Below are 27,676 nucleotides of genomic sequence, written 5' to 3' on the forward strand. Positions count from 1 at the left end.
GTGTCTCGGTTAGATGGAGTGCGACCAGTTTATCCTCTCCTCAGCCAAGTTTCACACCTATGCACGGTTCATGGCATGTTTTAGAGATCGCGCTATGGTCATACTAGTAATAAAATGGCGGGAGTTGTACACGAATTTCATTTGGTAAACAATTTGTATTTATAAAATGGTGAGAACACAGCCGGTGCCGTGTGTTACGGCGCCAGAAGTGAACACCACAACGAAACGCACACCGAAGCGTCCCAAGAAGTTTACCGATTTTATATTGACCACAACGAAACGCTCACCCGTACGTCCCAAGAAATTGTCGGTCGGAGCTGATTTGACCACAACGAAACGACCACCACCAAGGCGTCCCAAGAAACTATCAAACGAAGATATTTTGACTACCTTAACCGAGCCCGAGCGTCGCATAAGAAAATGCGTAGTAAAAATAAGACGCATTAAGGTGCAAAAGGGTGTCGGCTCCGAAGAATCTCGGAATGACCCGCCTGATGCCAGCACTTTTGAGCCGGCTCGCAACTCGACGATGTACGCTCCTCCGAAGGTACAGAAATCAACGATACCCCAAGATATCAAGGAAATGGTGGCAGGTAAGAAGTCCTCACCAGCCGAATAAGGCAATCTTATTGAAAATCCAAATACTTGCAGATTCCAAAACATCACCATTTCGGCAACGCATAGGGAGAATATGCCTTAGTGGACCGGCAGCAGAGATTTCGGCCAAGAAATCAACTCGTTTCTTCCACAGAGATCAGACTATAATCAGAAGACGATCATCGGTAACCCGAAACGTCTTCGATTTTCTCTCGCAGTCCCAGATCGAAGATGACAATGATAGGGAGGATCCCGCGGCAGACATTATTAAGCGGATGGTTAAGGATGGAAAGGCCTGCGTAATGGTGCGGTCAAAAGTCGGCAAAACTAGAGTCAAAAGAACTGCGAAAAAGGTCCGACCTGTGGGTAGGCGAAGAAAGATTTCGACAAAAGATAAGGAGCCCGAGCCGGTACAGGTTGCCTCCAAGCCCAAAGAACCACGCCTTCAAAAGCCATCACGTTGCTTATCAACCATTTTCGAGCCCGAGGAAGATTCTAGCAACGATTCTGAGCAGGGTTACGTGCAGCCCATCGAAGTACCTGTTCAGGTGCATGTCGAGCCGAGCACTTCTAAGCAACCGCATGACGGAGCCTACAGTAATTTGGCCCGATCCGTAATGCTTAATCAGACCCAGGCGCAAAGTTCACTGGCATCCACAGACAGACGCCGAGAGCTTATTAACAAGGCGCGACAGTTGGTTAGCACGCCACTGAATCGCAGGGTTCCTCCGGTGACAGAAGTTAGTGCTTCCACCGCTGCATTGTCGCCGATTACCCGCCAGTCTCCCAATGCAGTTGGCACGACAGGAGGGGCATCCCCCTGGCGCGTTTCCGACGAATCCCCATTGCCAAATACTTTCATGTTTGGTTTCAACACCTCCCAGATGCCATCGTACTCCAGTGATCACGTGCGGCGACGGCATGTCTATGTGCCAGATGTACCTGTACAGCAATCTGAGAACATCCCTCACGAGGAATCCATTTGTCCGCCTTTGCAAGAGCAATGTCATGACTCAAATGGAAACGACTCGAATGAGGAGAACCGACCCCCTCCCACAATTAACACATCGATGCCGATCAATGACCAGGAAAGCGCAGAGAATACAGATAACTTTGTGCACCTGCCAAATCCTCGGAGAACGGTGCAGAAACGAATGCCTTTCAAGGATATTAACATACTAGAAGTAATGACGCTGCCGCCTTGGAAGAAGAACGTGCCAGCCACTATTTCAAAAGAAATCACTCCTACCAAAGTGGACCCTCATCCAATAGCAACTTCATCACCAGCGCAACGCACTCAAACGCGGGTGAATCTTTTTGGTTACGACGATGCATTGTCATGTGAAGATATACCTAGAAAAACAACGACTCCCTCAAAAGGTATCGCTCACACAAGTGTGTCCTTTAACCGAGAAGTGACTACTGCTTTAGCTAATCGTAATCAAATGGATGTAAATACTTTCGGATGTCAGGAAATATCGCCCTGTGAAAATATACCGAATGAACATACGGAAACACGAACGTCACCTTCACGAAATCTCTTTGGATTCGATGAATTTATCACCGAATGCGAAGATGTGCCATCCGATTCCATGGCGTTGAGTCAAAACGGAAATCTGCATGACAAGCTCCATCGTCTGGCAGAGCTGCGACCCAGAGAAGGGGAGCTTCCACAACTATCATGGACCCCGAATCGTTCCGATTACCTGCAATTGCATTCGAAGCAAATGGATATCAGAGACGTGTTTTGCTCCACTATGATTGCGCTGCCCTCAGCGGTGAAACGGAAAGCTGCTGCACTGGTTGCGAGGGAATCGATGGGACTGTTTGGGGTTGACCAAGACGAGCCGGAGCAATCATTTGCCGATAAGGTACGATTTAGTTATACGTTACGTTTGGCTAAGCGTTGAGGAAGCGTCGACACTGTAAGTAGTGCGTGTAGACACTGACCTAATAACGCTAGATTAACTTAAAACTGAGACGTTATCGTTTTAGTTGGGCAAACAGGGCCGCAAAGAATTAAGCTTGTCTTTGTACGGTAGTAAGCCGCTCGCACAAAATACATTTTAGTAGTTCTATGGTGATACATTGGAATCCTTTAGTTTGGCTAACTCTCTAATTGCTTTAAAAATTCCACCTATTCTAGCAACCCAGACGAACTTATGTGAAGGAGCGTCCGCAGCGTAAGCGGAAGAAGCGAGTGCAGATATTGTACATCGAGAGTGAAAGTGAGGACGAGAACGAGAACGAGCAGGACTCGCACGACAAAAGCCTTGATTCTCCGCAGAAGAAGCAGCAACGCGTTAAACGGCCACGCAGAGACATCGAGCATGAGGCTAAGTTGCAGCAGTTCATTTCCAGTTTCAACGAGCAATGTGAGGAAGTGGAAAAGTTCCCAGTGATCATTGAATAATCGCATTGCCTGTTTATAAGTTTAATTTTTTTGTGTTCAGATAAGGGGAAGTAGTCGTTTTTATTTTAATGTGCTTTCGTTTTAATGATTTATGTTTGGTACCTTGTTTTATGTAAAAATATAGGAATATTGCGTGTCCTCGAGTATGTATAAGGACATCAGTCTAAAATGTGTCGCAGTAAAAATTAACTAACCAAGTGTCTGCAATGCACTTTATGCAATCCTAGACTATTTAGACTACGCATGTATTTTTACTATCAAAAGCTTGAATTACGTACAGCTTTGAAGTTTCGGTATTATGCCCTATCATTATATATTAAATTAAATAAATTACAAATCTTAACAATCATACTTCGTTGTGTTTTATTGCCAATTAAACTATTTGTTAGTCCAAACTCTCAAATAGAAAAGGGAAATATAGTTAGGCACGCCCATTTCGCTCCAAATAAAATAGTAGTGCATTTTATATCATACATAATTTCCGTAAGGTGGACTTATTTTTATTGGTTTTTTCTTCAAATTTCTATTGAATCGATATCGATAAATATACATGTGCATAAGTCATACTTTAGAAAACATATTTTATTTAAAAGTTTAATAATTAAAACATAGGCTTCCTAATACCTAATTGGCCGTTTTCTTGGTTACAATGGTTGTGTGGAAATTTCATATTTTTACTACACGTTAGGTCAAGCTAGACCGTCATGACCCGCGCCAATCTCGTTGAATAATGTTACGTACAAATTGTTCAAATTCGAAAAAATTTTAAACAATAGATAATCCGAAATGGGAACGGTATGGTTAAATATGACAAGTCGAAACTCAAAAAAAACTAAAGTTAATTAAGAAATGAATTTGAAGCTTATACACATAGGAAAGACTTCCAATCGCTTATACAAATCCAAAATTTTTGGATTTAATGGCCATCAGCATTTTACTGCGTAAAATAGATTTGCTGGAGTACAATGGGATATACAGCCGAGATATACATGTATTCGCAGTCGGTAGATGAGAGTCATCCGCAGGTCTAATGGTGACAGATGGCAATGGTTGGAATCCCTCCTCCGAAGCTGGAAGCGCAGGAGATCCGGACCAGAAGTACACCTGCAAGAATATAGTTTATTATGGATGTTTGAAGCTGATTGGAAAATCGTCTCACCAAATCCTGACGTTCCATAATGTTCATTTTCTCCACAATACTCCAAAACCATTTCTTAAATTTTAAAAGTTTGTCGGGACCCTCGCTAGATTCGTCGTTAAAAGTAGTGTACGAAATGAGTGTTGAAACATTTATATCACCAACACCGTTCAGCAGCAGACGCAAGTCCTCGGCGGTTAAGCTATTCATGCTGTTATCGGGCAAAACGTCGAAAACTCCGTCTTTTAGTGCCTGTGAATAGTAGAAGATTTATTGTAATAGAGCGATACATTTTTACGCAATATTTGTATATACCTCCAGTGCCTTTTCTTGGGATTTGATTAATCTATATTCTGTATAGCGTCTGACGTACTCGAATATATTACTCGATGTGACTGCAACTTCGCGCCCTCCTGGGATAAGCTCTCTGTTCCCGCAGCCCTCCTCCTTCATCAAATCAATACTGAAAGAACAGGTTAGGTTATCTAACGCCTATATAATCAATTAAGATGGGGGATACTTACACAAAGCATAGCTCCATACGAATAATATTTTCATCGCCTTCCTTTGTTTGGGCATTTTGAATAATTTGTCTAAAAGATTCGTACAATGCTGGATCGAAAAATGCCAAGTCGTGGAACTTGACAATAGTGTACTCCAGTCCTCCCTCCAGTCCTCCTCGAACTGAGAGTCCTCCAGCGTAAAGTGCAGAATCGAAGCTTGCAGCATCTCGTACTCTTTCCATCGAGTAAAGAACCTACAATGAAATCTCAGTAAGCAAGCTGACGATATTTAAAACAAAAACGTTTCACTTACACGTGCCCGCACTGATGCAGTGTGTCGGCCAGTGCCCGCCTCAGTATATTGTCACGATCGAAGACGCCCCAGGTGGCCTGCATGGCCGAGTCCAGCAGGCAGTCGCCAGCACTGCGGTTCCACAGGACGAACATCCGAGAGCTGAGGCGAGCAGTGATCTCCAGCGACCAATTCAAGGCCGGCGGCGGCGTCTCAAGCTGTTTCTGCGCGTCGCAGAGCTGCTCCTGTATGGGGATCGGCAGCTCCTCAATCTCGGCGGGGAGGGCGAAGGTGGCGCGCTTTTGCACATAGTGGCAGGGGAGTCCGGACTTGCGCAAGCGCAGGGTATTGGCAAAGTGGCGTCGGATGTCGGCCGCCAAGTCGGGGGCCACGTAGGACGGCACGCGCTTGATGCCCGGCCCCGAACCGGAGATCTGGGCCAGCAGCATCGGCAGCATCTCCTCGCGATGAAAACGAATGGCCAGGTGGATCAGTGTGTGGCCCACGTCGAACGCCGAGTTACGGTTGAGGGCGGCAATCTCGGTGCTGGTCAACGAACGGGCTGGATTGCCACCGCAGGAGAGGTACGCCTCCACAGCGCTGTAGTTGTTCTCCACGACGCCCAGGCAGGCATTCAGCCACTGCCAGTCCACCTGTCGTCGGATTTGACGCTGGCGGCGCTCCTGCCGCTCTTGCAGCGTATCACAGTTGTTGATGGTTTCCGAGGAACCTGGAAAAAGATAGTCATTTAGACATACTCAGAGAAATTTCATTATAAACACTTACCCAGTTGGTAAATGTGCTTCTTATTGAACGAGTTATTGACGCTGACGGTATCCACGTTTGGCTGCTGCGGTCGTTCTGCGACCCACTAATCTTCCGCTCCCTCGTCTTGCCACACATGGAGCACTTGATGCTCCTCGGCCAGTTTTCGGCCAGATTGGAGGCCGTGGCGCCGATGAGCTGTCCTGGCTTATTGGCTAGGTTTTCCTCCGAGCCGCTGATGCGAAGGGCTTGCAGCGCCTCTCCTGCCCGATCCGCGTCTGCCTCGTTATCCATGTCCTTGTTGCCACGCTCTATGGTCTCTCCGCCGCGCTTCGTGCAGCACTGGACGCACCGCAAGCTCCGCGGCCAATTGAGATAGGTGCACACCTTGCAGGGCCACTTTTTGCTGTCCGCCACGTTGCTCTGCCGTGCCTGGTTCTGCGGCTGGAGCGAGTAACACGTGGACGAGGGTGTGGGCGACATTACGGCCACTTCGACGGCAGCCGCCTCCTCTGCAACGGTGCAGCTCTCCTGGGCTGGACTCACACTGCAAGTAAGAGTATTAATAACAATCTTCTCTGGTTCACTGATCGATCCAATTATTTTACCGGAAGATTTTCTCGTTGAGCAGCGGCTTGGACGTCTGGAAACGAAATTTGAGTTGATGCGATGTTGCGATAAAGATTGTCTGAAAGCTAATATTGAATTTATAAGTACGCAGGCAAATTTACAATTTGGAGGACATTTCAATTTACCTTGACTTATTTTGCAAAGTACAAAGACTATATCACTGCGTAGTTGCGTGTCAACTACCTACCAAGGAATCATCTAAGATACTATACCATATATAAGCGTACAGAAAGGGTGTCCCCATCTACGGTGGGCGAATCCACAATTTCCGACTCGTTAATAAGGTCAAACAACGGTTAGCGAGGCAGAAGCCGTGTCCTTGACCCTGAGACATAATTCGCAGATACATCCACGGATATGTACGTCTGCCTTGGCTCCATTTCCCCCACTGGCGTCACAGTCAGCCTTCGGGTTCTCGGTCCCTGGGATTGGATTGGAATGGATTTGATGGGACGGGATGGGATTGGATAGGGTCTGGTATTGGTAGTAGTGGTGGTGGTGGTAGTGGTGGAGGTGGTGGTGGTAGTGGTACTGCTGGGTCGCTTGCAATTGTTTGTTGCCATTATAATTCGCTTGTGTATGTATGGCATGTGTCGCGTGCGATGTACGTATGCATGCACGTATGTACACTGGTATGTCAGTTTTCGCGCTAGTTTCTTATTGGGATTCGCCCCGTGCCATCCCATTCAAATCCCACAACCGCCCCTCTCCACCACACCACTTCGACGTCTTCCCCACAGTACCTGGCGCAGAAAATCGCAAGGCCTTTTGCAGCAGTCTCAGAAAACGCGACTGCGACTGCGACCACGACAGCGATTCGATTTGATTCGAATCGAGTCGATTTAAATATATAACAATCACAATAGGGCCCGCGAGTATAGCTATAGTAGCTATAAGGTGTATTTGCTATATGCGCCGTCGGCCACCCGCGCCCGCAGCAGCGACACTATATCGACGTCGATCCAATATTGCCAGTAATGAGCGCTGGCAGCAGGCAGGAAAATCACAATCACAATTACAAAACAAAGGCGATGAGAAAACTTTCACTCGATTTTCAGTTTGGGGGATTTTTCTTTTTTGCTTTCCTGATTAATTTTCAGCTGTGCTCGCTAGGGGGGGCGCGAAACGAAACTGCCCGCACACACTCACGGCGACAGACACACGCACGGCAGATCGTAGTGCAAGGAATTTGGAATTTGGATTATTTGGAAACAGATAATTATTTATTTTTTACATTATTGCGAGGCCAATCATCTGGTTCTCTGTCCGCCTATCGACTACTATCGGTTCTCCGTCCCTGGCGAGCGGTGTTGGAAAGTGTCTCGGTTAGATGGAGTGCGACCAGTTTATCCTCTCCTCAGCCAAGTTTCACACCTATGCACGGTTCATGGCATGTTTTAGAGATCGCGCTATGGTCATACTAGTAATAAAATGGCGGGAGTTGTACACGAATTTCATTTGGTAAACAATTTGTATTTATAAAATGGTAAGAAAACGGCCGGTGCCGTGTGTTACGGCGCCAGAAGTGAACACCGCAACGAAACGCACACCGAAGCGTCCCAAGAAGTTTACCGATTTTATATTGACCACAACAAAACGCTCACCCGTACGTCCCAAGAAGTTTACAAATTTTATATTGACCACAACAAAACGCTCACCCGTACGTCCCAAGAAGTTTACCGATTTTATATTGACCACAACGAAACGCTCACTCGTACGTCCCAAGAAATTGTCGGTCGGAGCTGATTTGACCACAACGAAACGACCACCACCAAGGCGTCCCAAGAAACTATCAAACGAAGATATTTTGACTACCTTAACCGAGCCCGAGCGTCGCATAAGAAAATGCGTAGTAAAAATAAGACGCATTAAGGTGCAAAAGGGTGTCGGCTCCGAAGAATCTCGGAATGACCCGCCTGATGCCAGCACTTTTGAGCCGGCTCGCAACTCGACGATGTACGCTCCTCCGAAGGTACAGAAATCAACGATACCCCAAGATATCAAGGAAAAGGTGGCAGGTAAGAAGTCCTCACCAGCCGAATAAGGCAATCTTATTGAAAATCAAAATACTTGCAGATTCCAAAACATCACCATTTCGGCAACGCATAGGGAGAATATGCCTTAGTGGACCGGCAGCAGAGATTTCGGCCAAGAAATCAACTCGTTTCTTCCACAGAGATCAGACTATAATCAGAAGACGATCATCGGTAACCCGAAACGTCTTCGATTTTATCTCGCAGTCCCAGATCGAAGATGACAATAATAGGGAGGATCCCGCGGCAGACATTATTAAGCGGATGGTTAAGGATGGAAAGGCCTGCGTAATGGTGCGGTCAAAAGTCGGCAAAACTAGAGTCAAAAGAACTGCGAAAAAGGTCCGACCTGTGGGTAGGCGAAGAAAGATTTCGACAAAAGATAAGGAGCCCGAGCCGGTACAGGTTGCCTCCAAGCCCAAAGAACCACGCCTTCAAAAGCCATCACGCTGCTTATCAACCATTTTCGAGCCCGAGGAAGATTCTAGCAACGATTCTGAGCAGGGGTACGTGCAGCCCATCGAAGTACCTGTTCAGGTGCATGTCGAGCCGAGCACTTCTAAGCAACCGCATGTCGGAGCCTACAGTAATTTGGCCCGATCCGTAATGCTTAATCAGACCCAGGCGCAAAGTTCACTGGCATCCACAGACAGACGCCGAGAGCTTATTAACAAGGCGCGACAGTTGGTTAGCACGCCACTGAATCGCAGGGTTCCTCCGGTGACAGAAGTTAGTGCTTCCACCGCTGCATTGTCGCCGATTACCCGCCAGTCTCCCAATGCAGTTGGCACGACAGGAGGGGCATCCCCCTGGCGCGTTTCCGACGAATCCCCATTGCCAAATACTTTCATGTTTGGTTTCAACACCTCCCAGATGCCATCGTACTCCAGTGATCACGTGCGGCGACGGCATGTCTATGTGCCAGATGTACCTGTACAGCAATCTGAGAACATCCCTCACGAGGAATCCATTTGTCCGCCTTTGCAAGAGCAATGTCATGACTCAAATGGAAACGACTCGAATGAGGAGAACCGACCCCCTCCCACAATTAACACATCGATGCCGATCAATGACCAGGAAAGCGCAGAGAATACAGATAACTTTGTGCACCTGCCAAATCCTCGGAGAACGGTGCAGAAACGAATGCCTTTCAAGGATATTAACATACTAGAAGTAATGACGCTGCCGCCTTGGAAGAAGAACGTGCCAGCCACTATTTCAAAAGAAATCACTCCTACCAAAGTGGACCCTCATCCAATAGCAACTTCATCACCAGCGCAACGCACTCAAACGCGGGTGAATCTTTTTGGTTACGACGATGCATTGTCATGTGAAGATATACCTAGAAAAACAACGACTCCCTCAAAAGGTATCGCTCACACAAGTGTGTCCTTTAACCGAGAAGTGACTACTGCTTTAGCTAATCGTAATCAAATGGATGTAAATACTTTCGGATGTCAGGAAATATCGCCCTGTGAAAATATACCGAATGAACGTACGGAAACACGAACGTCACCTTCACGAAATCTCTTTGGATTCGATGAATTTATCACCGAATGCGAAGATGTGCCATCCGATTCCATGGCGTTGAGTCAAAACGGAAATCTGCATGACAAGCTCCATCGTCTGGCAGAGCTGCGACCCAGAGAAGGGGAGCTTCCACAACTATCATGGACCCCGAATCGTTCCGATTACCTGCAATTGCATTCGAAGCAAATGGATATCAGAGACGTGTTTTGCTCCACTATGATTGCGCTGCCCTCAGCGGTGAAACGGAAAGCTGCTGCACTGGTTGCGAGGGAATCGATGGGACTGTTTGGGGTTGACCAAGACGAGCCGGAGCAATCATTTGCCGATAAGGTACGATTTAGTTATACGTTACGTTTGGCTAAGCGTTGAGGAAGCGTCGACACTGTAAGTAGTGCGTGTAGACACTGACCTAATAACGCTAGATTAACTTAAAACTGAGACGTTATCGTTTTAGTTGGGCAAACAGGGCCGCAAAGAATTAAGCTTGTCTTTGTACGGTAGTAAGCCGCTCGCACAAAATACATTTTAGTAGTTCTATGGTGATACATTGGAATCCTTTAGTTTGGCTAACTCTCTAATTGCTTTAAAAATTCCACCTATTCTAGCAACCCAGACGAACTTATGTGAAGGAGCGTCCGCAGCGTAAGCGGAAGAAGCGAGTGCAGATATTGTACATCGAGAGTGAAAGTGAGGACGAGAACGAGAACGAGCAGGACTCGCACGACAAAAGCCTTGATTCTCCGCAGAAGAAGCAGCAACGCGTTAAACGGCCACGCAGAGACATCGAGCATGAGGCTAAGTTGCAGCAGTTCATTTCCAGTTTCAACGAGCAATGTGAGGAAGTGGAAAAGTTCCCAGTGATCATTGAATAATCGCATTGCCTGTTTATAAGTTTAATTTTTTTGTGTTCAGATAAGGGGAAGTAGTCGTTTTTATTTTAATGTGCTTTCGTTTTAATGATTTATGTTTGGTACCTTGTTTTATGTAAAAATATAGGAATATTGCGTGTCCTCGAGTATGTATAAGGACATCAGTCTAAAATGTGTCGCAGTAAAAATTAACTAACCAAGTGTCTGCAATGCACTTTATGCAATCCTAGACTATTTAGACTACGCATGTATTTTTACTATCAAAAGCTTGAATTACGTACAGCTTTGAAGTTTCGGTATTATGCCCTATCATTATATATTAAATTAAATAAATTACAAATCTTAACAATCATACTTCGTTGTGTTTTATTGCCAATTAAACTATTTGTTAGTCCAAACTCTCAAATGGAAAAGGGAAATATAGTTAGGCAGGCCCATTTCGCTCCAAATAAAATAGTAGTGCATTTTATATCATACATAATTTCCGTAAGGTGGACTTATTTTTATTGGTTTTTTCTTCAAATTTCTATTGAATCGATATCGATAAATATACATGTGCATAAGTCATACTTTAGAAAACATATTTTATTTAAAAGTTTAATAATTAAAACATAGGCTTCCTAATACCTAATTGGCCGTTTTCTTGGTTACAATGGTTGTGTGGAAATTTCATATTTTTACTACACGTTAGGTCAAGCTAGACCGTCATGACCCGCGCCAATCTCGTTGAATAATGTTACGTACAAATTGTTCAAATTCGAAAAAATTTTAAACAATAGATAATCCGAAATGGGAATGGTATGGTTAAATATGACAAGTCGAAACTCAAAAAAAACTAAAGTTAATTAAGAAATGAATTTGAAGCTTATACACATAGGAAAGACTTCCAATCGCTTATACAAATCCAAAATTTTTGGATTTAATGGCCATCAGCATTTTACTGCGTAAAATAGATTTGCTGGAGTACAATGGGATATACAGCCGAGATATACATGTATTCGCAGTCGGTAGATGAGAGTCATCCGCAGGTCTAATGGTGACAGATGGCAATGGTTGGAATCCCTCCTCCGAAGCTGGAAGCGCAGGAGATCCGGTCCAGAAGTACACCTGCAAGAATATAGTTTATTATGGATGTTTGAAGCTGATTGGAAAATCGTCTCACCAAATCCTGACGTTCCATAATGTTCATTTTCTCCACAATACTCCAAAACCATTTCTTAAATTTTAAAAGTTTGTCGGGACCCTCGCTAGATTCGTCGTTAAAGGTAGTGTACGAAATGAGTGTTGAAACATTTATATCACCAACACCGTTCAGCAGCAGACGCAAGTCCTCGGCGGTTAAGCTATTCATGCTGTTATCGGGCAAAACGTCGAAAACTCCGTCTTTTAGTGCCTGTGAATAGTAGAAGATTTATTGTAATAGAGCGATACATTTTTACGCAATATTTGTATATACCTCCAGTGCCTTTTCTTGGGATTTGATTAATCTATATTCTGTATAGCGTCTGACGTACTCGAATATATTACTCGATGTGACTGCAACTTCGCGCCCTCCTGGGATAAGCTCTCTGTTCCCGCAGCCCTCCTCCTTCATCAAATCAATACTGAAAGGACAGGTTAGGTTATCTAACGGTTATCAATAATCAAGTAAGATGGGGGATACTTACACAAAGCATAGCTCCATACGATTAATAGTTTCTTCGCCTTCCTTTGTTTGGGCATTTTGAATAATTTGTCTAAAAGATTCGTACAATGCTGGATCGAAAAATGCCAAGTCGTGGAACTTAATTTTACGCCCAAGAATGTATTTTAATACATGTCTTTGAAGGAACAATGGAAGCAATTCGTTTTGCAGTAGACAAAGTCCAATGAGTCTGAAATAAAAAGAAAGAAGCGTTAGAGCAGTGAATCTAATAATGAAACACTTAGTTTACCTTCCAATATTTCTAAATGCATTAATGCGCTCGAATGATGCAAAACCTTGGCGTGGTGTGTAAAAGCCCCGCTTTCCCGGAGAGTAAAACAATGGCTCATTATCATCGTCGACGGGTTCCACCAGCACGACAGATGGTGATTTTTTTGGTTGACTACTTTGTGCACTGGTCTCAGATTTCAATTTGAATGTAATAATTTCTATCGCTTCATTCACTTTTTGGCGGAGTGTCTCATCTGAGGAAATTACGGACAGGAGCTGAGGGGTGGGTATTTCCAGCAGCATTCCTGTTATCTTCGGTGCATGCGTTTGGTTTATCGAATGAATCTGTTGACCAAGTAGAGCTGTTAATACTTTAAAGCTTCAATCGAATTACTTCCCTTACCTTAGGGTAAAGACGTTCTCCAATTTGTTGTAAGTGAACGGAAAGGTGATCATTCAGGCTTTCCGGCATTGCATTATCTGTGTTTGCGATTTTGAGAACTAGGTCAGTATAATACGCAGTAAAAGTAAGTTAGATTATTTAGATTACCTGAGCTATTTACTGGAGTATACGGTCTGGCATCCAAATTCAGTGCCTTCCTTTCACGGGCCGAACGCCACAATATTTTGCTGCTGGTACCACGCCGCTGCAGAGTGGACTGATCACGACTAGATCCCGATACGGTTCTGCTGCGCAAGATGCTCGAGAACGGCACTCCGTACTTGCTGTGACTGGTGCCCACCTGAACCGACTCCAAGTTAGGGATCTTAGCACTGGCCAGCAATGCTTCTGCAATCGATGTGTAAAAACTGCGGGCTACACCCGATCCCTCGCCCGGCTCGTCTTTGAATGTCACCTTTACTCTGTTGAATGTGATGGGCGGCTGGGTGCGCCGATTTTGGTTGCCAAACTGGGTATTCAGTTCCTTGAACGTTTGAACAATTAAGCTCTCACGATTGCGCTCCAACTTGCAAAGCACCAAATCCCGTTGTTGTCCGTTGCGCAATTTTTCCATGTGACGACGGAAGCGCATCTCCTTCACAGGGAAGCCGCGCAATTCCGGCAGCACAGATCCATGCTCCATTCCGACGTCGTCCATAAACACGCGACCGAATAAATCCAGAGTTAGCTTCCACCGGCTAAGTAAAAAGTTCCACGACGGCAATTCCGAAAAATTACCTTGGTAAAACAGAGAACCACGAACAGGAAAACTTAACGGGTGGTGTGTTGCTGACTTTTGATGATGTGTATCACATTTGGCTTGTTCTGCGGTCGATAAATTTGAGGCCGAGAAATTGTTTGTGTCGGAATCAATAGTCTTTAAACAGGAACCACCTGCGAGAACTATCACGCTGCGGGCGGCAGTCGCTGGTGACACTGAGGCTTTATTTGGCGCAATGATAACTTCTGGCCGTGTGGCCATTAGCGCTTCAGTCGATTTACTTGTACTTGGAAGACTGTCATCAGTTTCCATTAATACGACTTTTTCGTACTTGCTATTATTGCCTGTGGACCGAAAATTTAATGTTTGTAAATTCTTCACCGCATATACTCTACTCACCGTCAGCTTCTTTGTGGGATTTGAAGTCATCCGAGCCCTGCTTCTTCTTTAATTGTACGTATATATTCGAGTCTGTTGAGCCCTCAGCCTTATTAGTTACATTTCCATCAGCCGTCTTACTGGTATCCATATTGATTATTACCTCCATAGACTGCTTGGCCTGGACTGTTTCATAAACATGTTCGTTCCTTTTTAAGGAATTCGAGAATCCCAGTCTTGTCGGAGTATAATCAAAAATGCTGCCACCATAATTGGGAGCGCTGTTGTTGGCATTCGTGGTCACGAGAAGCGGTAGGTTTGCGAAGAGTTCTTGACGCTTAGAATTTGGTTGCAGCAAGTGCGGCTTATCGGCGAGAGGCATAGCCATATCCAGTGGTAAATCAAAGCCTTCTGGCGCTGAGCAGCCCAAGCTTAAAGTCGACTCAGACCGCGCAAAGAATGCATGTCGACGTGTGCCCTGGCTTCCTGAAGGCATGCTGCTGGTAGACGCCTGAACATCGGCGTTAAACTCTTCCAGATTAGTTAGCTCGTCGTCCGTATCATAGCTCTCAGCCATGGGTGACAAATTGTTTATACGGCCAGAAATGGTATCTTGCTTATCATAGAAGCCTGAATCATTGCGCATATAGTAAACAAAGGCATCGAGCACATAGGCAATATGGCGCAAGGCTGTTATATCCAACACTGGTAAGGCGTCTCTGTGCTCGGAAGTGTGGGACCGCATCAGAGATAAACAGTAGGTGAAGAAGTCTCGGCGTGAATTGGATCCTTTAAAAATGAAGCTTAATACAAATTGTAAAACAAGTACAATGTCTTACTTACCCATTATATTTACACCACTAACGGTTGAGGATGTGGCGGGAGCCGGAGTCTGGCTACTCGAAGCCTGGGCACTTAGGTTGAGCGGATGCAGCGGATGGTTGGGATCCGTGTAGTTGGTCAAGTAAGCTCCGAACTTTAGCTGTGCTTCGGTACCGTCCATTACCGTGAACATCCAATCCCACGTAGCCTTCAAGCGCTTTTCCACAAACGCCTGCAAAATTGAAATTCAAATTGCAATGATGTCGTGCAAATATCGTAACTATTTTTTCGGTACTTACTTGGACTGCAATTGCTTCATCACTTTGAATTTTTAATGATGTTTCGATGTCATTTATTATGTTATAGGATAGAATGCTTATAAGCTCGGATATCTGTCTTATTGTGATTCCGAAAGCCCGTGCCAAATTGCTGGCCGTTGTCGCCATGGTGTGTGGCTCAATCGATGGAGTAGTGACTGTAGTGCTGGCCGGTACAGTGGAGCGACGCAGAGCCATGGGGTCAATAAAAACCATATTACCCCCGGTGGGCACCCTCACTGATGAGCGGGCGGTGTCACGACTTCGTATGGCCCATTGCATCGTTTGAGGAGCCAGATCGCTGCGAGCGTTCGAGTTGGTAGTGCGGCGCTCCAGTTGCTGGTCATTGAAATTGAACTCATCGGAGTGATCGTCGGACTCGCCATCCTCCGAGCCATCTTCTTCTTGGGCAGAAGAGTCTCCCGATTCATCCTCTAGGAAGAGCACACCAATGTCTGAAAGAAAAAATATTGACTGAAGTAAATACAAAACCAAGTAGAATTCAAGTAACTAACCATTTTCTGATCCAACTGTTGCCCCTGTTTGCACGCTCCTCTGCACCTCTTGATTGCTTTGGTTGTCATCGGAGTCGGACTCAGTCTCAGCGTCATTGAAAGTAAAGTCATTATCGCTCTCGTCATCTTGCATGCCGTCCTCATTTCGTTGATTTTCAATTAACTCATCGTCTTGATTGTGGGAATTGGCTTCCCGATTTATAACTTCTTCCGATTCGGAGGCGTCGCGTATAGCTGATTTTAAAATATATTTCATTAGGTTTTGCACAATTTCTGACAGCTATCTATGAAATATACTTACTTTCCATAGCAACTACATCGTAGTTTTGTTGAATATTAAAACTGGCGCTCTGATCGTTTCCAGCATCGTGTCCAAGTATTTGCTCGGAAGGAGACTCCACGTTAGAGGGTGCCAAAGGATCAACGCTGAACAAATCGTCAGAGTTCTAAAAGTATTTGAAAATTATCATTAAACTAGGTGTTGCTTGGTCGCAGTCATAAATCTTGATTTCGTATTTCTCAACTAATTAATAAAAAGGGTGGTCATATTTACACTTACATCCAGATTCGACGACGACATCGTAAACGGAGCTGTGGGCCGCACAACGCCCAGTCGGACTGGAGCAATCAGAGCTTCGGATACCTCACATAACTCCTCGATGGATATCTTGTGGAGCGTTTGGAACACTTTAACACAGCTCTGAACGTATTTGTTGCACGATGTGTGCGTCTTCCGTTTTTCCGGGTTCGGCTGCTTTTCCAGGTTGAAAATGACGAAAACGCGTGCCACGGAACGTACGAAGCGACGCGCTACTTCTTCAGCCTCCTTGCAACGATTGGCAACGACTGCGTTCTGCAACTCGCGCACCAGGGTGAGGAGCAAGGTGTCCAAATGGTCGCCGGTGCACTTCACGATCAGACTGTGGGTAAATTTGTCGAGAAGCGTGGATCCATGCTGCGTCTGAATAAACATATTGAAGCCTTCCGAATTTGAATTCTCTGATGCACTTCCTGCTGGATTTGGGACATCGCTTCTCTCCGCACCACTCATGATCATGGAGCGCACAGCGTTCCAGTCGATCAGCAGTCTCTCCAAAGCTTTTCTAGCGAACTTTGGTGGCTCCAGATCATGGTCCGGCATATCACTATCTATTTCCGCCGCGGATGTCTTGCGATTTGATATCACTGTATTGTTTCCGGTTGCTCCGGTGGCAGCAGTGCCAACATTGCGAACCCTTACATTGAAGCGATACTGTCGTTGCTCTACAATTTGACGTCCAACCGTTTGAATAAGGAAAAGAAGAATCGATTCACCCTTGGAGTTAAACTTGGTAACCAAGTCTGTGCAGGAGACTAGCTTGCAAAGCAAAGCGAAGCGTTTCGTGAGATTTCCAGCAATCAGAGCCTTACACTTGCATTTCTCCCAACAATCACAGTATGCAGTCGGGGCCGTACGCTTCAACTTGCAGTCGTGTCCTTTGTGGCAGACTCTCGCGCACTCCGTGCAGCAGCACAAGGAGCCAGTAAGCCCGCATGTCTTACACTCGAAAATGTTCTGGTTGATGTGATCGGCTCCCGTCCATGTGAAGGAGCAGGTGTCATTGTAGCAGATGACATGCAGAGGCGACTGATCCGCAGGTGAACCAGTGGGGAAAATCATGGCCTCCTTTAGCTGTGAATCCTGCTCGGATAGCATTAGAATTGTGTTCAATAGTATGATTCCTGCCTCGTAGGCGCGACACGAAACGGAGAGCATAAACGGCGTCTGGCCTTGTGCATCCTTAGTGCTCAGCATATGGCACAGGTACGGACGAAGGGCCGGACTTACGCACATCTGCTGAAGGATTGTCAAAGCATGCTCCCGCCGCTGAGCCAGGTCGAAGGTGTAGTTGGGGGACCCCAACTTGATGTTGGAGAGCATGGAACTCTGGGAGGAGCTCTTCGAGATGTAATCTTCAATGCTGTCTGCGACATTCTGCGAAGAGCTTGCGCTCAGATTGCTGGCTGCCGGTGCCTCGCCTGGCCAGGGGATGTAGGCATGGTCCTCATTGTTTGTAGCTATTGGCTGGCTGCCAGACTGTTCAGCCAGATCGCTATTTGTTAGACGAATCATCATGTCGCGCAGTTTGGTACGCATATCCCTGCTCGTTGACGAGGCGGAGCCGGCAGCGGATGAACTCATAGTTGCAAAGCTGGAGTTTTCATTGTTTGAAGACGCATTTGCTCCAAATGCGTTGCTGCTAACGTAAGCGCTTGTCGACACAGTTGGGATGGAGCGCGCCACGGAAAGTCCCACTGCTAGGGACTTCTTCTCGACTCCACCGCTGGGAGAGTCTGGTGGCGAATCCTTGTTTGAGGATGGGGCGCACATAATTACGCAAGCATGGAATATGTTTCGTGCTCCATCGCAACGTTCTTCTACGACAAGGGCGGTATCCGCTTGATCCTCCCTCTCCAAGCGGCTAAGTGCAGCAAAGCTATTCTTGACATCGCACCTCAAGATGTGCGGCATAAGCTTTTGGGTATCAAAGAGCAGAGCAGTCATGCACACCTTTGACTTCAAATTCACGCCCGAAAGCATTGCCGGCAGGGAGATGGTGGACATAGTGATGGACTTCACCGGAGGAAGGTCGAACCATTGCGGATCCTTGATCGAGCCAAGGCAATCCTTGGCCAAGGGATAAAGGGCGCCATTGCCATCGCGAAGCACAATGGTACTGCTGTTTCCGCTGCAGTCGTTGTTGCAAGTCATTAATATGTTGCCGGGCGAAGAGCCAATAAAAGAGGCGCAGTCTGTGGGGAATAGGCAATTTTGCTCCTGCTTGCTGTTATACAGGTTGTAAAGGCTGTAGTGAATTTTGCCGAGCACCTTCTTGATCACATGAATGCCGCGCGAGTCCACGGCCAAGGTGAGTAGCTGTGCGCCAGCTGCATCAGCACCAACGTTAATCTTCTTCGGCTGTTTTTGCAGCCAGTCTGGGCCACGGGTAGACATAGCAGTGCGGAATATCTGGACATCTTCGCGTCGCAACAACCGACACTGCTGCCAATCGTCCTCCTTCCCCTCTTCCTTGGATGTGGAGGCTGCGTTGGATGAGGAACTTGTTGCGGCGGCAGCAGCAGCAGCAACTGCTGCTGCATTCATTGCCGGAAAACGAACGGCAACAAAGTCGCCGTCGACCTTAAGCACCTTTCCCACTGGACCCACCTTGTCCTCGACAAACACAACGTCCTTTAATTCCCACAGCTCCTCATCCTTTCTTCCCTCTTGGGGGGCATTGGAGTCCTCTTTCGTAGTAGCTCGTTTGGTGCGCTTGTGGGATGTGACGCTGCCGGTATCGCTGCATGTACTGGATGCCGGTGACGGCGGCGGTGGCATGTCGATGCGATCAGTCGACTCTTTGCTGTTTGAAAAGGATTGTCCATTCTTACTGCTTCCAGTGCTGGGCATTGCCGTGGACTTTGGCAGGTCCTTATCCGGGGTAATTCCATGGGCATTGAGATTAATGCCAGCTGCTTGGGATTTGTCCACGCCGGAGTTTGTAATAATATTTATGATTTTCATGCGACACACATCAGTGAAGTTCCAGACTGAATTCAAAAGCTGTCCAACCTTTGGGACGCCATTGGAGCATGTGAAGCCGATCGATCCAGATTGATAGATTGGGCACTTTTTCATTATCACTTGAGCACCCACATTAATATCGGTGGCAACGACCTTAAAAGGCTTCTTGGTCTTTGTCCGGAATTTGTCCCACAAGTAGCGTCGTTGGTCAAATGGCAGGACTCCCCACCAATATATGTTATTGCTATCGGTCTTAACAACCGTGTATAGTGAGCAGACGTAGATCTTTGTTATGGGGTCCGATATAAACTCGTTAAACGCGCAGCAATTGTGCTCCAGCTTGGCGCCGAGGTAACCTAGTTGCTCGTCCATCCAAGTGGCCACTCGATTGGTTTCTGTAACAACGGAACATCGGATAAAGTTGGCCGAAATAAGCTCCACTCTTTCAATTATGTTGAGGGAAACAGATTTGGGATGATAAACATTGTCAGTCTGCAAAATAAGATACATTCAAGTACAGATTTAAATTAAAGCTTATTTAAAAAAACAGGAATAATTCCTTACCTCAGACTTATAAGGCTCTGCATCTGACCAGCGCCACTGGTATAAATCTCCGCTCTCTGACAAAGCAATAAACTCCGAGTACAGAGCGCCTATGGTCTTGAACCTTACAGAACTTTTCTCTGGCCATGGCTGCAATTCTTCAGATATCCAAATGGGAGACAACATGGGGGATGGCTCCTTTTTCTTGGAATCTATGTTGAAGTAGGTGTCAGTGCAGCAAGAGAATCATCATTTTTTGTATCAACTTACCAGCATCCTTCTCCCAGGTGTAGTCGTCTTTGCTTATCCAGCGACGTGGTCCGTAGTACTGACGATCCCGCCAACGACTAAAAGCTTCGCGGTCAGCATTAACTGATATTTGAGTTGGAAGTCCGCTGCTACCAGTTAAAGGTGCGCCTGAAGTTGTTGAGCGGGTCGATTGGTTACTGTCTGCGGCATTTGCGTTGGCATTACTGCGTTCACTACGAATGCGATCAAACAGCAAGCTGTAAAAATGTAAAACAATAAGTTGCTGTTTTTGTTTTGTTTCATGTTACTTACTTCCGAATGCTGGAGTAATTGCTAAATATCTCCTCCGAAAAAAGCCCATCTGAGGGATCTATGATGACACTGTTGTTATCTCCACTAAAGCCATTATCCAGCAGAGAGATAAGGTCTTCGGGCACGTAATTATCAGCACCTTCTTCGGTATCTTCCGCTTCTTCATCATCGCGAGAAAGCAAGTTGTTCACAGCTAAGTTAACATCTAGGTTGGTGCGCTATCAAGGGAAGAGTACGTTATTGGACGAATAAGATGTTTTTGTATCGATGAACTTACCTGCAATTCTCTAATTATGAGATTTCTGCTCTTGCCCTGTAAAACCACCTCCGCTTGCGATATGAGCTCCTCCGGCACGTATGTGGCCGGAACTGTGACTAAGGGTCGGCTCGATGTACTGCCTCCAATTATAACCCCTGTGCTGCGTGATCCGGAGCCCTGTCCGGTGGAACTTGAGCGACCTGTTGCGCGCAGCAGGCGTGCTCTGGACCGGGCCATCGGTCGGGATGAGGATGGGGCTTTCGAAGCACTGGCCGTTCCGCCGCCACCACTTGTTGAACTTTAAATAAACATGAGAATCTATGTAACTGCTAAAGATTTGCATTTTAGCTTACCATTTTGCGTCTGATTTGGTCAAGTCAAGCTTTTCCGAGTTTATAGAAAAGGACACGCGGAACGCCTTGCCATCCTCGAGCAAAACTCCAATGTGCGCTGGACCGATGACCACTTCTCTCACTGGAATTTTCAACTGCTCGAATATGCGATGGCTGCCATAACCAAATCGGTTCACCTTTTCCGACACTTCACGAATCCTAGAATGGGATAAAATGCATTTAGAATAAAACTTGTATATGACTGCCAACCAAGTCGATGCATGTTCTGAATCTCCTAATTGTAGGGTGCATTTGTTGGATGATTTTTGGCCTTGCCAGACTATTTATGATTAACAGCTGGAAAATTTGCAGCTTCTATGAAAAGTGTACATCACCAAGGAAGAAAAAAAAGAGCCGGTGTTTCGATTTTTTGGCAATTAAGGTTTATGGGTTATGGAAAACACTCAACGTTTTGATGCCATGTGCTGGAAGACTGGCTTCCAGCGAAACATAATGTTCAAATTGTGTTTGTAAAAGCATTTTGGTTGCAATGTATTTAAGCCGGAAGCATGGACTTCGGCAAACTTCTTTCGAGAAGCTTATAATATAAACATTTCTATAGTTTGCTCAGAACAAATAGTTAAATATGAACAAATTAATCAGCATGTATGCACATGCACGCACACACGCTAACGTTCACATGTCCCACACATTCGCACACACACATATATGCGAATGGTAAGAAAATTAATTGTCGACGAAAAGTGGGAATCGCAAGTGCATTTCGCAAGTTCTCTGGCTAACGTTTACAGAACCGCGCGGATGGCACTAGATGAGGTAAATCCGCCAGTGTCTGTGCTCGCATTTTGCGTTAATGATCATGTACATATCTTCCTGCGTATACATATACCTGCGTACCTACATATTTTCACATAACAAATACATGCAGCCGTACGTACACAATCACACGAAATTCCGCGTTCACATGTGCGAAATTGCGAAGCGCGAGGATTATATTTACCTTTCAATAAACTGATCGTCCGAGCCCGGAAGCGGTTGCAAAACAAATTGCATGGAAACCATTTTAATTTTTCAACTACTCATGTACACAGTGTCCTCGTTGAATTTTCATGTCACAAAACGTTGATAGACTTTCAGAGTGACCGTAGTGGATAGAGCTGGGAGGAAAAGCGATGCCTGCCCGATAGTATCGATGGCTGCCGGAAAATGTGACGGTATCGATACATTCTCAGAACTAATCGATAACGATTTGAAACATATTGATAAGAAAACAAAAAATTTATTTTATTGGCAGTGACTACAATATATTTATATATTTATTAAGCTAATCCATTGCCAAACTGAATTGAATGAAAATGGTAGTTTTAACAATCGCAATTTAACAAATTTAAGCAATCGCAATCAAAAAGTTCTCCAATAAAATATACTGAAATATACTAAATATGGTTTCTAAATGATAAGATGGTAGATAACTTGGATACAAATTGTCAAAAATTTTTAAAAGTTGATTTATCACTTTTTATCGCATACAGTCAAAACCCTATAAACCGTTTGCTTAAGAACTCGAAATAAAAGAGAGTTATTTCATTTTGTTCTTATGTGAAATTTATTCTGGTCACTTTGTTTTGTTAATGATCTAAAATTAAATGGAAGTGTTTAGATATGGCAGCAGAAAAGCATATAAATATATTAAGGAGTTTTCAGATCTGAAGCGACCAAGCTTTAGTTTTTTATTGGAAGGTATATCTGAAAAAAATGTCTATTAAAAGGTAGCTTTTTAAAACAGTTTCGGTGTAATTAAAAGGCTTTCTCGCTGAAAATGGAAAATATTACATACACATATGTAATATGTAACATAAAGTCAGGTTTTATGTGGAGTTATTAAAGCAAATTTAAACAGATTAATTTTGCTTTAATAATTTAACGCAGTTTTTCTCATTTATTTTATAGCATTAGTGTAATTTATTTTAAAATTATTTCTATTACGGAAATTATACAGAACCATGTGTATGTACAGATATAATTTCCGAATCCGAACCTTCTTACCAAACGTAGATTACTCGACAATGCATCTAAATATGTATAGTTAATGATATATTTATCGATTATGCTCATTGGCACTACTTTCGTACATATTAGTAGAGTATTCATCCATTGCCAAATGGCTGTTACTTTCGACCATACCCGAATCCATATTACTATAGTCCTTAGACGTCTTACTTAAACCATCACTACCGCAAAAAGGAAGACAACCGATTCTGCCTAAATCATTTGGATTATTGGAATCTAGAGGATTATCAGCCCCCGGGGGCAAGCCAGTGCAATGTTGCGTACAATTGTCGCAAGGATTCTTATCAGTGGGCACACCATTGCCGGATTGGCATGAATTTGGGGAGGAGGACGGTTCATATTTCCGGGGTCTCCCTCTCGACAAGTGCCGCCTTTTGACAAACTCATTATCGTCGACCATCCAAAACGAGCCAAAGTCATCTTCATAACGTACAAAGCACTTGTGCAAGGAAAGGTTCGTACGAATCGCATTCTTTATGGTTTGTTGGACAAAATAAGAGCCCCATCAAGAGTCGGAAACAGGAATATGCATTATCGGGAAAGGAAGAAAGAGTTCATTGAGATATTATGGTTAGTTCATTTGTCTTCGGTCGTCTTATTTTCATTGCAGCATTTTGTTCCTTTATCCTTTATAAACGAAAACCTGGATCATCTTCACAAGCTAAATTCCCGCACGGACATACAGACCGATAAGCAGACGGACATCATTTTGGGATTTACCACTAAGAGATTGGAATCACTGTTTACAATATGTGCTGTAAAAAGATCGTATAATGTCATATTATATCATTTCGATATAAGAGCATGCATTCAATGGCATACATATATTTACGAACAGAGCAAAATGGAAGGAGTTTGGAGCAAAGTGAGTAGTAAACTATTTGAGACCCACATACCCAATGTTCATGGCTACAAAATAGTTAGTGTCCGGCGAATTGGTAGCACCAGTCAGGTTGTTACCAATGCCAGCAGTGCGCTGCGGTCGTCTTTTGTAAAACTCAATCTCATCGACAGTCCAAACTGCTCCTTTCACATTCTCAACCCGCATAAAGCATTTATGAAGGGACAGATTGTGCCGAACTGCGTTCTAATGGTATACATTATCAGTTAGCAAGGGCCACACTTAATATATTTGATTATCTTAAGACATATAGATAGGAAATGGAATAAAACAAGGGAATCTGTATAGCTTACCTTGTCAGATATCATTCAAGTACCTAAACTTATATTTACATACCCTAAAGTATTGGCAAAATGTTGGGAAATGTGGAAAAAAGGATGTATTTATACTAATACAGCAGACAAGTTATCAACGCCAATCGGACACACGAACATTAAACGGACGGACAAATAGTATGGTAATATCATATCATAGATATCATATCATATATAAATAAATATAAATATTTAAATACAAATTGTGTTGCATAAATATATAGGTAATATAGAAAAAAAGAAGTTTTGAATAGGTCGTTTTACCTTCCACGTAGCTGCGTTGCGACGGAAGTAGCAAAATGTGTTTTGGAACCAGTTGTAGATTTCGTTAAGGGTTAGCTGCTTGTCAGGGGAGTCAATTATAGCCTTTAAACATATAAAAGAAAGTAATATAAGACAAGAGAGCCATATATGTACATATATAGGTTTTTAAAATTACCTGTCGTATGAGCGAAGCATAAGTAAAAGGCGGTCGTACATCAGCATTCTTATAAAACTCTCTGTTTCGGTGGATCTCTGAAAATTTAAATTCTTATTATATGTCTTCCAGAAGCACAAGACAAGAAGCCATAAAAATAATCAGTCTACATAGTTTACTTACCCTGTTGCACATCAAGCCCGGCTCTTTCCAGCATATAGGGTAAACCTAAAGGCAAAAAAATTATTATTTATAGTGATAGTGAATGCAAGAATATCCTACACTTACCGCCATTTATTGAAAATGTATTTTTGTCGTGGTTTCTCTTTTTGATCGAGCATAAGTTAGTGGAATTAACCATTGGAAGATTTAGAGGACTGGGTGAATTTGTTTGGCGGATGGGTCGACCTATGCTATTCACTGTAAGCGGACTCCGGCAAAACTTTCCTTCTCTACCGGGCACGTCCTTGTTTTCATAGATTTTCATTATATTATTACTTACTATGTTTTACATTAAAGGGACTTACCTTCCTATCGATTTTAGTGGGTGATAAAAGCTGCTTGGACAAATACAAGTGATGCATCATAGCCTGCAAGCGATCTCTTTCCTTTTGCAGGTGGGATTCCAGCTGGGAGACAACTTGCATTTGAACCCGTGCCTGGGCTGTTGATCGATCGTCCAATCCATGTTCAGTATTCAGATGCCTAGTATTGGTTACCAAAACCGATATAATCATTTCATACCTCTAATTGTATGCCACCTACTTGACAAACGATGTGATATCCTCCAAATCCATTTCGCAACCGGGCCAGCGGCATATGCCATGAGCAAATAGAGGATGATAGTACTTTCGCATGGCGAACTCATCGTGCATATAGCTGAAATCATTGTTGCACACCTCATTATCTTTCGACCTCAAGAACCTTTCCGCGTCGGAGAACATGAGTTTCTCCTGCTCGGAAATGAACTCGGGAACATTGTAGAAGCCCAGATCGGGAACGGGTGCCATCATATGCTGACCCTGTATGTGCATGTGGGGACTGGGCTCGTGCTGGGCCGTTGATGAGGATTCATCGATGCTCGAGGCCGGAGAACTGCACTTAACCACGTGTGAGGCAAAGGCGATCGAGTTATTCAGAAAGCCCGTCGGCGGAAAACAGTTGTTCTTAACAGCATCTGAGCATATATCTGGAATGGAAATTTGGTGTCGCGACTTGACTGATATCTCCTTCTGAATTGAGCCCTTGAAGTCAGATTCCTTGGCATCCTCAGAATACTCGTCGTCGTGTATCCGATGCATGTTTTCGAGACTGAAATTTATAATCATCCTAAAGATAGGCATTGTATTTAAAAAAAAAAAAATCGAATATATGTATATGCAATTACACAGAAATAATCTCTTTTAGGTCTGAAGTTCTTCAAAAGTTTGGTCATTAGGTGTCATTTCTAAAATAATCATCTTTTTTAACATGTAATTTAATTTGTCTTACAATTTCACTGCCCGAATTCCTGTCAAATTCCGGATCCGAGTCACTTATAACCTAACTCCCCTGCCGCACAATTTGTCTGTTGAGATTCTACTTTCCCTAAATTGGATGAATTTTTTTCAACCCAACTAAAATCTTGGCCCCGTACCAAATTAATTGAGTGTAAATTAAATTAAACATTCTTTAAATGTTTGATTTAATTTTAAATATGTAAGAAATAGATGGAACGTCATCAGATACTGCGTAGGTAATCTGTAAATATAAAGATTAAACTTGTAGTGGAAAGCATTTACAATATTTATTTATGTTAAAAGATTATTATTTCAGGAGGAGGTGGAAACCAGACATCAATTTGATTGCTAGGGAGCTATACAAGCATACAGACGAACAGGGATAGCCAATCGGACAGACAAACGGACGGACAAACGAACGGACAAACAGACGGACAAATAGGCGGACAAACGGACGGACAAATAAACAGGCGTATAAGATTAAGGATGAACTTGGATGGAGGAGTATAGGAATTTTGCAGATGAGACCATCTCCCGATCTGTTAACGAAATTTCCTGTAATGAAACATTATATGGTCATGTCATTGTAAGGAGCTGAAATAAGAATAAATATAAATTGTAAAATACATATTAAGTATTAAATGTTTTTATATGAAAGGACGAAAAATATAAAAGATATATAATTTCTGCATCACATTCGTTGATCCTGAAAAATTGGTATCACATTTGTTATACATAAAGGGTTTGTGTAAAGGCAAATAAATATTAATATATATTATAATGTATATGGTCAGAGGTTTGCATTGTCTGTATTCGTTGAGGGCATTGATTATTCAAAAGGGGTAGATAATAAATCTCTAACATATTTCATCTGTATACGTATAATAAAATTTGTGTGTAAGTACCGTCTAAACAGGAATAAAGTTTTTCTCCGTATCTTACTTAACAATATCTTAATTAATTTATCAGACTAGACTTCAGTTTTTGGAGTGCATACATACATGCACATACAACTTTGCAGACAAAGGAGAATGAAATTTTGCATGTGCATTTACAATTAAATAACATTCACTGAGGTTTCCAAACAACAATATTATATTTAATAACGGGCGAAATAATTAATACAAATTTTCACATTTATCTTATATGAATTTAAACTTAAAAACTATCTTAAGAATAGTTTTCGCTGCTACTCCTGAAAAGGTACGTCTTCGACTACTGAATTTGCGAAAAATATGTGTACACATTCTTGCGCATGCGTTTAGAAATGCATTTTAAGGCCCCATTACACATAACGATTTTAAAAACAAGAT

The 27,676-nt window shown here is 43.9% G+C and overlaps 6 protein-coding genes and 2 non-coding genes across 9 annotated transcripts; 4 read left to right on the plus strand and 4 right to left on the minus strand.

Annotated features, from left to right (window-relative positions):
* Positions 1 to 30: 30 nt before the first annotated feature.
* On the plus strand, positions 31 to 3,361 carry LOC6556131 (protein dalmatian). The gene is made up of 3 exons (XM_026980590.1): positions 31 to 593; positions 652 to 2,468; positions 2,744 to 3,361. The coding sequence occupies exons 1-3, from the start codon at positions 167 to 169 to the stop codon at positions 3,008 to 3,010; spliced, it is 2,511 nt and encodes an 836-aa protein (XP_026836391.1). The 5' UTR covers positions 31 to 166; the 3' UTR covers positions 3,011 to 3,361.
* LOC113563767 lies at positions 2,498 to 2,656 on the plus strand. Its single transcript, XR_003407628.1, has one exon.
* Positions 3,362 to 4,533: 1,172 nt separating the features above from the next.
* LOC6556129 (ubiquitin thioesterase trabid) lies at positions 4,534 to 5,571 on the minus strand. The gene is made up of 3 exons (XM_026980661.1): positions 4,965 to 5,571; positions 4,673 to 4,905; positions 4,534 to 4,611 (listed from the first exon to the last, which is right to left on the minus strand). The coding sequence occupies exons 1-3, from the start codon at positions 5,399 to 5,401 to the stop codon at positions 4,601 to 4,603; spliced, it is 681 nt and encodes a 226-aa protein (XP_026836462.1). The 5' UTR covers positions 5,402 to 5,571; the 3' UTR covers positions 4,534 to 4,600.
* Positions 5,559 to 7,648, minus strand: LOC113563699 (ubiquitin thioesterase trabid-like). Its single transcript, XM_026980713.1, has 4 exons — positions 6,464 to 7,648; positions 6,317 to 6,403; positions 5,730 to 6,255; positions 5,559 to 5,673 (listed from the first exon to the last, which is right to left on the minus strand). Exons 3-4 carry the CDS (start codon positions 6,189 to 6,191, stop codon positions 5,578 to 5,580), a joined length of 558 nt encoding a protein of 185 aa, XP_026836514.1. The 5' UTR covers positions 6,192 to 6,255; positions 6,317 to 6,403; positions 6,464 to 7,648; the 3' UTR covers positions 5,559 to 5,577.
* Positions 7,649 to 7,694: 46 nt separating this feature from the next.
* On the plus strand, positions 7,695 to 11,124 carry LOC6556130 (protein dalmatian). The gene is made up of 3 exons (XM_026980563.1): positions 7,695 to 8,356; positions 8,415 to 10,231; positions 10,507 to 11,124. The coding sequence occupies exons 1-3, from the start codon at positions 7,822 to 7,824 to the stop codon at positions 10,771 to 10,773; spliced, it is 2,619 nt and encodes an 872-aa protein (XP_026836364.1). The 5' UTR covers positions 7,695 to 7,821; the 3' UTR covers positions 10,774 to 11,124.
* On the plus strand, positions 10,261 to 10,419 carry LOC113563768. The gene has a single exon (XR_003407629.1).
* A 110-nt stretch (positions 11,125 to 11,234) lies between the features above and the next one.
* LOC6552364 (E3 ubiquitin-protein ligase hyd) lies at positions 11,235 to 22,358 on the minus strand. The gene is made up of 19 exons (XM_001980736.3): positions 22,162 to 22,358; positions 21,162 to 21,359; positions 20,827 to 21,106; positions 20,550 to 20,767; positions 20,259 to 20,494; positions 20,010 to 20,200; positions 16,440 to 19,937; positions 16,182 to 16,326; positions 15,881 to 16,114; positions 15,348 to 15,820; positions 15,070 to 15,280; positions 14,248 to 15,015; positions 13,236 to 14,192; positions 13,089 to 13,165; positions 12,705 to 13,030; positions 12,438 to 12,644; positions 12,227 to 12,374; positions 11,933 to 12,163; positions 11,235 to 11,877 (listed from the first exon to the last, which is right to left on the minus strand). Exons 1-19 carry the CDS (start codon positions 22,221 to 22,223, stop codon positions 11,665 to 11,667), a joined length of 8,673 nt encoding a protein of 2,890 aa, XP_001980772.1. The 5' UTR covers positions 22,224 to 22,358; the 3' UTR covers positions 11,235 to 11,664.
* Positions 22,359 to 23,118: 760 nt separating this feature from the next.
* Positions 23,119 to 26,227, minus strand: LOC6552362 (forkhead box protein P1). Of its 2 annotated transcripts, none has more exons than XM_015154499.2 (7): positions 25,630 to 26,227; positions 25,392 to 25,569; positions 25,153 to 25,330; positions 25,048 to 25,092; positions 24,886 to 24,962; positions 24,711 to 24,812; positions 23,119 to 23,703 (listed from the first exon to the last, which is right to left on the minus strand). In XM_015154499.2, exons 1-7 carry the CDS (start codon positions 26,205 to 26,207, stop codon positions 23,260 to 23,262), a joined length of 1,602 nt encoding a protein of 533 aa, XP_015009985.2. In that variant the 5' UTR covers positions 26,208 to 26,227; the 3' UTR covers positions 23,119 to 23,259. The 2 variants fall into 2 exon arrangements, with proteins under 2 accessions (XP_015009985.2, XP_001980770.3); XM_001980734.3 differs by having other exon boundaries at positions 23,664 to 24,318.
* Positions 26,228 to 27,676: the final 1,449 nt, after the last annotated feature.

The sequence above is a fragment of the Drosophila erecta genome, unplaced genomic scaffold (genome assembly GCF_003286155.1).
Source record: "Drosophila erecta strain 14021-0224.00,06,07 unplaced genomic scaffold, DereRS2 tig00000000-arrow-pilon, whole genome shotgun sequence".
Classification (NCBI taxonomy): Eukaryota; Metazoa; Arthropoda; class Insecta; order Diptera; family Drosophilidae; genus Drosophila; species Drosophila erecta.